This window comes from Oncorhynchus nerka, linkage group LG13, assembly GCF_034236695.1.
Source record: "Oncorhynchus nerka isolate Pitt River linkage group LG13, Oner_Uvic_2.0, whole genome shotgun sequence".
Taxonomy (NCBI): Eukaryota; Metazoa; Chordata; class Actinopteri; order Salmoniformes; family Salmonidae; genus Oncorhynchus; species Oncorhynchus nerka.
Window position 1 is genome coordinate 90,989,593 of NC_088408.1, and position 12,037 is coordinate 91,001,629.

Below are 12,037 nucleotides of genomic sequence, written 5' to 3' on the forward strand. Positions count from 1 at the left end.
TTTCGAATACCCAGGTTTAGGGATATTAATAGTTTAGTGTCTATACAGTTATGTGAACGTGAGGGACGTAAATACTTTCAAGACATGCACTTTACCCCGATAGCCATTATGTTATGATTGACCCAGCGCAGGGTCAATTCGTAACAAAATCGGGGCTAGCAAATCAACATGTGGCAAATATTGGCACTCGATGTAAACCCTTTGCTGTTGGGAATTAGCTGACTGGTCAAATAAGAAACAACGGTTTACTAATATGAAGTGAATGGTTGTCCGACATGTGCAATTCTGTATAGCACAAATCGCTGAAAATATTTTGCTCTGCACAAGGGCTGACCTCGAAATGCCTAATTAGACTGCTAAAATATAGCGAAGATACTGGTAACTAACCCTGTTTAATGGAAAAACGCTATTTAATTTATACTATTACATTGGTGTATGCATGACACAAAGATGCGATAAAATTACTATTAAAATTAATCTCTACAGTTTTGTTTTAAATATTTTTGGTCAGGCGCAATTAACGGCCATCTTACTTCTCATGGGGTCTTAACAGATGTAGGCGCTGTTTTGTTCTGAACTGCAAATTCCAAATCGATTGTTTATCTAACGTTTGTTTACATTTTTACTTGCCATCAAATGGCTTCTACTTTACTATCACCGATGGTAGATTATTACAATGATGAAGAAGAACTTGATAGTGTGGACGACGATGATGATCGAAGCTTCAGGGGAAGAGACTCGGAAGAAGGTAGGTTCGCCAATGTAGCACATTTTGTTAGCTAGCTACTCTTGTGATATTTGCTAATAAACGTTGTTAGTTTTCTCAAATAGTCTCCTAAAACTAGTGTGACCTTTGCACATTTTTTTTATTATTATTGTTTTTTTTAAAGAATGAACCCATCCCCATTGAAGAGTAAAGTTTGCGCCAGTTTGGGTAACTAACGCTAGCTAGCCAGCGTTGAATTAACACAGGTTTCTATAATCCAGTTTGTTGTTCGCAGGAGTTTAATCATGAGTCCAAACTGTTAAAAACGAGAGTTTCTATTGGACAAATTCAGATAGGTCCCGCCCCTTTTCGTTTGGTTGTATGAATACGCCCCTGGCAGGAAAGCTACCTGTTAGTGTAGATGGGGGGACAAGTTCATTATCTTTTTCAACTTTCATGTTTAGCGGTCAAGCCCGGCTTTACTTTTATACAGCAACACGTTGTCAAGTGGTGGACAGACAGAGCTAACGTAATATATATATAAGAGAGAGAAAGTGGTCTTTGTAACCGTGCATTGGACTTGGAGTCTCGATTTTGGAGTTAAATTCGTAACAGGCAGGCAGTCATTCTCAGTAAAACATTTGTAATGGTTGACAGGTGGCGAGAGACTAATTTGCTTTAACACCAATATGATTTCAGTGATTGGCCTTTTCTGACACAGTCTTGCCACTGTTGGTGTGAAGTATAAGAAACTATATTTGATTTTGTAATTTCAGCTCTCCTTACATGTCCAGTTAACTTTGAGGCCAGCCATTTCATTGGGTACGTGCGTAGATGAAGGTGGCTTGTTGGGATTTAGCTAAATTAGGTTTTAAGGCCGCGCGCTGATGCAGGCTATTTCCAAATGTCACGTTGCATTTGTGCTGTTAACTTTGGGTATAGCTACAGATTTAAGCAATGACCCTTTACTCATGTTACCTGTATTTGATGGAGAGTTGTGTTAGTCTTGTCAATGCTAAGTCAACCATTCACTGGTGTTGTAACTAGCTAGCAAGCGTTAACGTTACGCCGCTAGCTAACGTTAGCTACCATCAGCTGACAGGTCACCGGCAAAACCTGCTTTGGCGCTGGCAAACTCAGTAGCTAACGAGCTAGTCGGGTATCTAAAATAGGTACCCAACTACGTATTATCATGCAGGCCACGCAGAGATTGCATCTAACTAACTAAATTTGAAACCGGTTCAATTACCAAGTCTTGAATTAGCCGTTGCTAATAGCTAAATTGGCTAGCTTGACAAATCGCTCTCGTATTTGGCTTCATCAATTTGCTACGCGTTAACAACGGGACAAATGTTAGGCACTCAATGTAAACCCTTTTGTTGCGAATTAGCTGTCTGGTCAAATAAGAAACGACTGTTTACTAATCTGGAGTCACTGCCCGGTCTGTGCAATTCTGGTTAACATTTAATTGATAACTTTTTTTGATAGAAATGAGCAAGCCTGTTAGCTGAACGCTTAGTTAGCTAGCTTGCCATCTTGCGTGTGGCTACTTTAGCCTACGACATAACATTTCGCATTTATCAGACGACCTTGTTTTACTTTGTTAGTTTATTTTTGTATAAGTCTAAAGGGAAATGGCTGGTAACGCACTCATTGGGGATCCAAATAAAGGTAACTTGACTGAGTAGCTACATCTATCCTACTACTGTTTCCAGCTTTCCTAAAATTAGAAATTTCATTGACTTGCTATTGAACAAATTGTTCTGAAAATGTTTTCTTGGCATAGGCCCTTTGTCATATGATATTGGTGAACTGTTAGCCTACTTACTGACGTCCGCCATTTTTTCTTTTCTTTTTTTCTTCTCTCTCTTTCAGACACAGAAGATGCCAGTGAAACTGACCTGGCGAAACATGATGAGGATGACTATGTGGAAATCAAAGAACAGTGAGTGTTGTCCACCAATTGCACAGTTACACTGGATAGAATATATGTTGACTTGGATGAAATGGGATGTTCAAAATGTAGCCTGATCTTGAAGGACTACATTTACAGATTTAGTAGTTGGTTGTGATAATCATGTTTTATTTGGTTTCAGGATGTACCAAGACAAGCTGGCATCATTGAAAAGGCAGTTGACGCAACTCCAAGAGGGTAGTGTCACTGTTTCCAATTATCCTCACTGCATTTATGAATTAGGCCTATCCTATAATCAGTTCATTATCCTCCTTGCATTCACAATCAATGTGATTATCAATGTCATGAATTCCTCCGTGTGCATAAGTAGAAATGAGCAGACCTATCATTTTGCAATACTGTTATGATGGATCCTCAGAGGTGGTGCTCTTTGCTTTCAGAGATTGGTTGGATAAGAAGTTAGGCATACAGTTGAAGTTGGAAGTTTACGTACACTTGTTTTTCAACCACTCCACAAATGTCTTGTTAATAAACTATAGTTTTGGCAAGTCGTTTAGGACATTTACTTTGCATGACAAGTAATTTTCCAACAATTGTTTACAGACAGATGATTTCACTTATAAAACACTCACAATTCCAGTGGGTCAGAAGTTTACATACACTAAGTTGACTACCTTTAAACAGCTTGGGGAAATTCCAGAAAATGATGTCATATGCTAATTGACATAATTTGTCAATTGGAGGTTTACCTGTGGATGTATTTCAAGGCCTACCTTCAAACTCAGTGCCACTTTGCTTGACATCATGGGAAAATAAAAATAAATCAGACAAGACCTCAAATAAATTGTAGACCTCCACAAGCCTAGTTCATCCTTGGGAGCAATTTCCAAATGCCTGAAGGTACGACATTCATCTGTACAAACAATAGTATGCAGTTAAACACCATGGGACCACGCAGCGGTCATACTGTTCAGGAATGAGACACTTTCTGTCTCCTAGAGATGAATGTACTTTGGTGTGAAAAATGTATATCGATCCCAGAACAGCAAAGGAACTTGTGTAGATGCTGGAGGAAACGGGTACAAAAGTATCTATAACCACAGTAAAGCAAGTCCTATATCAACATAAGCTGAAAGGCTGCTCAGGAGGGAAGGAGGCACTGCTCCAAAACTGCCATAAAATAGCCAGACAACTGTTTGCAAACTGCACATGGGGACAGAGATCATACTTTTTGGAGTAATGTCCTCTAGTCTGATGAAATAAAAATGGAACTGTTTGGCCATAATGACCATAGTTATGTTTGGAGGAAAAGGGGGAGGGTTGCAAGCCGAAGAACACCATCCCAACTGTGAAGCATGGGGGTGGCAGCAGCTTGTTGTGGGGGTGCTTTGCTGCATAAGGGACTGGTGCACTTCACAAAATAGATGGCTTCATGCAGAATGAAAATTATGTGGATATATTGAAGCAACATCACTAAGGAATTTAAAGCTTGGTTGCAAATGGGTCTTTTCAAATGGACAATGACCCCAAGCATACTTCCAAAGTTGTGGCAAAATGGCTTAAGGACAACAAGGTCAAGGTACTGGAGTGGCCATCCCAAAGCCCTGACCTCAATCCCATAAAAAATTTGTGGGCAGAACTGAAAAAACATGTGCGAGCAAGGAGGCCTACAAACCTGACTCAATTACACCAGCTCTGTCAGGAGGAATGGGCCAAAATAACCCAACTTATTATGGGATGCTTGTGGAAGGCTACCCAAAACGTTTGACCCAAGTTTATAGAATTTAATGGCAACGCTACCAAATACGAATTGAGTGTATGTACACTTCTAACCCACTGGGAATGTGATGAAAGGAATAATTCTCTCTACTATTATTCTGACATTTCACATTCCTAAAATAAAGTGATCTTAACTGACCTAAAACAGGAAATTCTTACTAGGATTAAATGTCAGGAATTATGAAACTGAGTTTAAATGTATTTGGCCTAGGTGTATGTAAACTTCTGACTTCAAATGTATATGCTGTGTTTTAATTAAACTCTTCCCTGCAGGAACACTTCAGGAGTACCAGAAGAGAATGAAGAAGCTGGACCAACAATACAAGGAGAGAGTCCGCAATGCTGGTAAGAAAATGGCACTGTTGTAGAATAGGATCACTGTGCTCATCCCTAAATGGCTCCCTATATAGTACACTACCTTTGGACCAGGGCCCATAAGGCGTAGGGTGCCATTTGGGATACACTCAGTCACCGTTAAGTTGTTGCCACATGGAGAGACCTCATTCTGTGTCATTTGAACTTGAACACCCAAAGTGTGTGCTGCATTTTTGAGGGAGCCAGCTTGTAAGCATTTACTGCAGCATTTATTCCTGCTGTGTACATGATGAATAAAAACACTATTATTTTGTGGTTGTTGGTTTTGTGCTTAAAGTCAATGTGACAGCCAGGGATTAACTGACAATGCAGTCAACATGAGCGTTAACATTGTCATTTGTCTGTTTCTTTCTTATAGATCTCTTTCTCCAACTTGAGGTAAGAGATGTTTTGATATTATTACCTAACATGGAAATTCAACTGACTCCTTCACCTGCGAATTATTGCATTTTTTAAATGTATTTTATGGCCTTTCGACACAATCTCTGGTTCCTTCTCTCTCTGGTTCCTTCTCTCTCTGGTTCCTTCTCTCTCTGGTTCCTTCTCTCTCTGGTTCCTTCTCTCTCTGGTTCCTTCTGTCGCTCTCAGACAGAACAGGTGGAGAGGAACTACATCAAAGAGAAGAAGGCGGCGGTGAAAGAGTTTGACGATAAGAAGGTGGAGCTGAAGGAAAACTTAATTGCTGAGCTAGAGGAGAAGAAGAAGATGATAGAGAATGAGAAATTAACAATGGAGCTGACAGGCGGTAGGAGAATCACTGAGACTGTCTCCCTCCCTCCCTCTCATCTCACTCTGAGGGGAGGGGGGGGTAAAAAAGACTGATGGGTGACGGTTGGTTTTTGCTGAGGAAGAAGACTATGTAGGATGACTTATTTTATCCTCAGTGGAAGTGTTTTGGAGATGGAGTTTCTTAGCTCATCTTATATCTCACAACCTTCATACTAACGAGGGTTAAAAGTCTTATACATTGTTTTCACTCTCTAACTTGCAGATTTCCATGCTAATCATTCAATTGAAGATCTCCGTTTCAGTGCAGTAATGTTAGTTTAACATATATATACATACACATATTGGCCAGTTTATTATGTACACCGCCCAGTTCACACACATAGTTTGCACCTATATAAAGCAGGCATTCAGTTACTGTTTCATTGAACATTAGAATGGGCAAAACGAGTGACCTAAGAGACTTTGGTGGTTTGTTTGCTGGTTCCAGTATCTCAGAAACAGACGGCCTCCTGGGCTTTTCACACACTGCAGTGTCTAGGGTTTACTGAGACAACACGGCAAGAATCGTGCAATCTAACAGGCGTGCCACAAATGGGCACATCACGGCGCAGAATGGCTTCACGGTAAGCACAACTCATCGGTCCTTGTCACAGATGAGCTATTGCAGCAGACGACCGCACCGGTTCCACTCCTATCAGCTGGGCATGCAATCACCAACACTGGACAATTGAGTGGAAAAACATTGCCTGGTCCTTCGAATCCTGGTTCCTGTTGGCATACAGATGGCAGTCAGGATTTGGAGTAAGCAGCATGAGTCCATGGCCCCATCCTGCCTGATGTCAATCGAGGCTGGTGGTGTAATGGTGTGGGGAATGTTTTCCTGGCACACGTTAGGTCTCTTGATACCAACTGAGCAACATTTCCATGCCCAGGTTGTTCTGGAGGCAAAGAGGGGTCTGACCCTGTACTAGAACTGCACTGTTGAATCGGATCACTGAATGTGTGTGTGTGTGTGTAGACACACTGAGTATACCAAACATTGGGATAATCTCCATAATATGGAGTTGGTCCATGTTGACTCCAATGCTTCCCACAGTTGTCAAGTTGGCTAGATGTCCTTTGGGTGGTGGACCATTCTTGTTAAAACCCAGCAGTGTTGCAGTTCTTGACACACTCAAATGAGTGTGCCTGGCACCTACTACCATACCCTGTTCAAAGGCACTTAAATATTTTGTCCTGCCCATTCACCCTCTGAATGGCACACATACAATCCATGCCTCAAAGGGTTAAAAATCCTTCTTTAACCTGTCTCCTCCCCTTAATCTACACTGATTTGAAGTGGATTTAACAGTTGACCAATAAGGGATCATAAGATTCACCTGGTTAGTCTCATGGAAAGAGCAGGTGTTTTCTTTTGAACTTTTTAATTTAACTAGGCAAGTCTGTTAAGATCAAAATGTTATTTACAATGACGGCCAATCCCAGACGATGCTGGGCCAATTTTGCACCGTCTTATGGGACTCCCAATCACGTCCGGTTGTGATACAGCGTGGATACAGCCTTAGACCGCTGCGCCACTTGGGAGCCCCAAGTTTTGTATACTCGGTGTACATGTACCAATATAGCTTTTCTCTGTGTTATACCCACATGAGTGTCACCCATATAGTTATTAGAATGTACATTCCCATTGAAGTGCTCTGACAGGTGGACTAGCAGTAATATTTCTACAGTGTCGGGTGCATGGCGGTAAGCTCATTCCATATTACCCCTGTGTAGATTCCATGGAGGTGAAACCCATCATGACCCGAAAGTTAAGGAGGCGGCCCAACGATCCAGTCCCCATTCCAGACAAGCGGAGGAAACCTGCACCTGATATCCTTTACTAGAAGTCCAATCACTCTGTCTGTCTTGTCTACAACAGTGTTGATCCATGTTAGACAGTCCAGCTTCAAAGAATCTCGTCTTGACTGATTAGTTACATTTCACTTCTTTTTTTCCCCCCCATCTTCACAGGGTTAAAACTTACCAGATACAGTTTTTACCCCTTCACAGAAATATATATACATATATACACACAAATGATGATTTGATTAAGACGAGTTGTCCTTAACGATCCACACCTCAGCTTAACTATTTGCTAACCGATGACCAGATCCTGGAAGATCTGCGAATACTGAACAAGCAGCTGAAATCCCCTAAGCGTCCAGGTATGTGAGCAGTCCAGTTTTTACAACTGTTAGGATTGTTTTGTTTCAGTCTAAATGCCATCAAGCCAAAATTAGGATGAATCAAGTTATTATACATGTTCATTTTATTTACATTAAACATCAAGAACTACCGGGCTGGCAGCGTTTTTAGTAAATGAACTATTTACATTGAAATTACTTTAGTTTTTCTCACGCCATGTTTTCTCCCCCAGTGTCTCCGTCGTCTCCAGACCAAATGCCCACCATTCCAATGGAGGCCCCCTCACAGCGCTATGAGGCCCGCATTGAAGAGGGAAAGCTGTACTACGACAAGAGATGGTACATGCACACTGACTATCTTTTTCATTTGGTTGATTAGACCATTTAAAAAAAAAAACATTTTTAAACACAGCAAAAAGGGGGATTTTTGTACTTTTATTGTCTGCTGTTGTGGTTTATTGCTGTTTTAATAGGATTGGTCTAAATATAAGATCTACTGAACTGATTCCCTATAATATAATACCTAGTGTTTTAATTCATGATGCGCTTGACTTTTATTAGCCACTAGATGGCGCCACAGCCGTGTAAATCCTCATGCTCTACTTACTGAAGAATTCTTGGCTTTGCTGATATGTCTGGTTTTTTTAAGACCTCAAAAACAAGATTCAAGAAATGGAAATCATGTTTGTAGTATGTTTATAGTAACATTCCCTCTGGCCAATAGGTCATATTTCATATTAACCAATGGGTGGCTGGAATGTTAGCCAGGCAAGCTCATACTACCTGTCACCATGAAATTACATTACAACGCTATCATGAGGATGGAACATGGGTTTTGGCATACAGAGCAGTATGCCATTTGGTGATAGTTCCATAGGCTGACAGAAATGACAGTGTTTGCTTGGATGGGATAATCTGTCCTCTCAGGCCCTTTGGGTAAAGAGTAGCTCTCTGCATAGGACATCACGCACCAATGAATAATTCCTTTTGAAGAGTGGAAAATGTGAAATGTGCTCCTCTGTGATATTAAAAATGGCTTTCCATGACTTTCATGTAGTCTTTGATCAATTCTGAAGTGAGAGAGGGGATCTCAGTTGAGTGAAGTGTTCGCTGCTATCGTTCTCACTCCCACAGTCTCACCAGACCTAGGATAAGAAAGGCTGAGGGGAGAGGATGGTGAAGACTCAGCAGCTATGGTTGAAACCACATGTGTTCTTCTCCTTTCTCCCGGTAAATGATGTTTCATCTAATGCGCTTGCCTGAAAGCAAGACAGCTGAAGCAAGCGGACATATTTTCTTCAATAAAGAAATAAACCTTTTACTGATTCTGTCTGTTCCAGCTTGTCACTCCTTTTCACTTACCTCAGGGACTCTCCTCAGCCACAATCAAAGACTACCTGCCTTTTGGCCATTTTGTTTCTCTCTCCATTACAGCATTGTCAGATTATCTATTATAACCTTTAAGGGATTGTGTGCTCAAGAGGATATTGTCCTATAGGTTTCGAAGTCCTTATCTGAGTGGACTGATTCCTGGGGCGGCAGGTAGCCTAGTGGTTGGGCTAGTAACCGAAAGGTTGCTAGGTCAAATCCCTGAGTTGACAGATTAAAAATCTGGCAGTTAACCCATTGTTCCCCTGTAGGCTGTCATTGTAAATAAGAATTTGTTCTTAACTGACTTGCCTAGTTAAATAGAAGTAATTCCTTCTCGTACCCCTCACTCAATGCCAAATAACTGATCCTGTTATACTAAATGAGCTACATGTAATATTTTCTAGGTCATGGTTTCAATAGGACAGTGCTTAGAAATTCCTACAGATAATTATCACAAACCACCAAGAATTCATTTTCCAGGATGTGAGGAAGTTTTGTGTTGCTAATGTTTTGTGCTATTTGTAGTTTAAAAAAAAATATATTAAAAAAATAACTTTGCTTTCCCATCAGGTATCATAAGAGCCAGGCCATCCACCTGGAGTCCAAGGAGAACACCAAGATCAGCTGTGTCATCAGCTCAGTGGGAACAAATGAGGTGGGTTTCAGTTCTCATTTCCTACAGCTCTATGCTTGTACCACTTAAATCCATTATATATTAGAGGGATCCATGACTTGCTAGTATAGAGTTATGGTGGTCGTAGTAGTCTGTCCAAAGTGCAGTGTAAGTATTGTATGGTGGTGTTTTTTTAAAACTTATCCAACCAGGCAATTCAATTAAGAACAAATTCTTATTTCCAAGATGGCCTGGCAAAAGGCCTCCTGTGGGGACGGGCTAAAGATGAAATGACAAAACGGACAACAGACGGCAGCATACATACAACAGCAAACTGTCTGTGAAGTAAAACCACATGCTTCCTTACATAAGGCTACGCAAACTAGTGACATGGGGTGACAACCAGGAACAACTACATGTCTCAACAGCCTGTTCATCTATTTGTCCTTTGAACTCCTCCAGGGACAATAGGTCCTGGAGTTTTGGGTTGGCTTGGAGGGAATTCCAACACCAGGTGGCTAAGTAAAAGGGCCATTTTTCCATGCTCTGTTCTAATTTTTGGGGCTCTTTGCATAAAACAAGATTGAGATCTTAGCTTGTATGTGTTTTCATTTCAAGCTGGAAGAGAGGATGGAAAAAATGGTAGTTTTCCTAAAATGGCGTGATATGTTTAATACAGTATATAACTTGTGGAATGTTCTTTTGATATGTTTTGGAACTCCTGATATGATGAGCACCATGCTTTTATTATATAGAGGCTCTTTTGTAAATGACCATAATGAGTCCTATTGGTTGGGTTTCCCCTCAGATCTGGGTGAGGAAGACCAGCGACAGCACCAAGATGAGGATCTACCTGGGACAGCTACAAAGAGGGGCGTTTATCATCCGACGACGGTCGGCAGCGTAGAAACAACACACTTTCTCTTCATCCATCCATCCATTCCTTCCTTCCATTTTGTACATGCAGTATGTTGCTCCCCCCTCCCTCACGTGGCTCTCCCTCACGTGGCTCTCCCTCATCCCTACTGTGTGCTTGGAGGACGTCTTCTCAATAACTTCCTGGTGTTTCAATCAATCAGGACCACAGGAGGGGAAGAACAACGCTTTCTGTCAGTGTCTTTTTAGCCATCACCAAGCACACGTGGAAGCCTTTCTCCTTGCAAGTTTTGGCTCAAATAGCCCTTTAGGCAGTTGAGTAGACATGCAAAGACTGGATAGCCTTGGTATAGCAAATGTTGTCATAGCTACACTATACCTTGTCATAGGCTTAGTGAAATGATTTCCATTTTGCTTACGCCATCCAATGCTCTCAGATCTCCACAAGTGCTTAGGGGCTGAAGGTCGGTGTTTTGATTGGTCTTCCTTTATATACCTAACTTGGTTCTGTAACAGTTTCAGTCAGCTGTGCCACTCAGCTTAAATCACATGTCATCTTTCTTCATCATGACATTGTCTGGTATTGTTTTTTCTGGTCAATTAACATTTTATCTTTTTTTCAGAATATATTGGATAGACTTTTAAGGTTTTAATTTTGTATCTGTATTATTGACATTAAATGAGTTCAGTTAAACCAAAATGTTGAATACATCTGACGTGTCTAAACTGGTTTTGCACATGGGAGGAAGATGAAGATGAACATGAACCATTTTATATTTGATCGTTTTCTTGTGCGTTTCATTTATTAAATGTGTTACACTGTAACTGACAAAAGGCAGTAAGATACCAGCCACCACTGATCTATCTTTCAGGGCGGGCCCCCCCCTCCCGCCGTAACGTGGCCAATGGTCCGCCCCCCCACCGTAACGTGGCCAGCGGGTCCCCCCCACCGTAACGTGGCCAACAGTCGTCCCCCCCGCCGTAACGTGGCCAACGGTCCCCCCGCCGTGCGTGGCCAACGGTCCGTCCCCCGCCGGAACGTGGCCAACGGTCCCCCCGTAACGTGGCCAACGGTCCCCCCACCATAACGTGGCAACGGTCCGCCCCCGCCGTAACGTGGCTAACGGTCCCCCCGCCGTAACGTGGCTAACGGTCCGTCCCCCCGCGTAACGTGGCTAACGGTCCCCCGTAACGTGGCCAACGGTCCCCCCCACCATAACGTGGCTAACGGTCCCCCGCCGTAACGTGGCCAACGGTCCCCCCATAACGTGGCCAACGGTCCCCCCCACCGTAACGTGGCCAACGGTCCCCACCGTAACGTGGTGGCCAACGGTCCCCCACCGTAACGTGGCCAACAGTCGTCCCCCCCCGCCGTAACGTGGCCAACGGTCCCCCCGCCGTAACGTGGCCAACGGTCCGTCCCCCGCCGTAACGTGGCAACGGTCCCCCGTAACGTGGCCAACGGTCCCCCCACTTAACGTGGCTAA

General features: G+C 42.4%; 1 protein-coding gene across 4 annotated transcripts; it reads left to right on the forward strand.

Moving 5' to 3' along the window:
* Positions 1–529: 529 nt before the first annotated feature.
* LOC115121826 (sin3 histone deacetylase corepressor complex component SDS3-like) lies at positions 530–11,329 on the forward strand. Of its 4 annotated transcripts, none has more exons than XM_029650957.2 (11): positions 530–748; positions 2,582–2,651; positions 2,803–2,858; positions 4,674–4,745; positions 5,134–5,153; positions 5,364–5,520; positions 7,281–7,376; positions 7,625–7,711; positions 7,924–8,029; positions 9,632–9,716; positions 10,483–11,329. In XM_029650957.2, exons 1-11 carry the CDS (start codon positions 637–639, stop codon positions 10,579–10,581), a joined length of 960 nt encoding a protein of 319 aa, XP_029506817.1. In that variant the 5' UTR covers positions 530–636; the 3' UTR covers positions 10,582–11,329. The 4 variants fall into 4 exon arrangements, with proteins under 4 accessions (XP_029506817.1, XP_029506818.1, XP_029506820.1 ...); XM_029650958.2 differs by lacking the exon at positions 10,483–11,329 and adding an exon at positions 9,921–10,466; XM_029650959.2 differs by lacking the exon at positions 530–748 and adding an exon at positions 1,126–2,377.
* Positions 11,330–12,037: the final 708 nt, after the last annotated feature.

Bases quoted from the DNA above. Each gene is read 5' to 3' on its own strand.
- LOC115121826 (XM_029650957.2), top strand. From the start codon at position 637: ATGGCTTCTACTTTACTATCACCGATGGTAGATTATTACAATGATGAA. The intron at 8,030-9,631 runs GTACATGCACAC...CTTTCCCATCAG, and splicing joins CTGTACTACGACAAGAGATG to GTATCATAAGAGCCAGGCCA. The intron at 9,717-10,482 runs GTGGGTTTCAGT...GTTTCCCCTCAG, and splicing joins GCTCAGTGGGAACAAATGAG to ATCTGGGTGAGGAAGACCAG.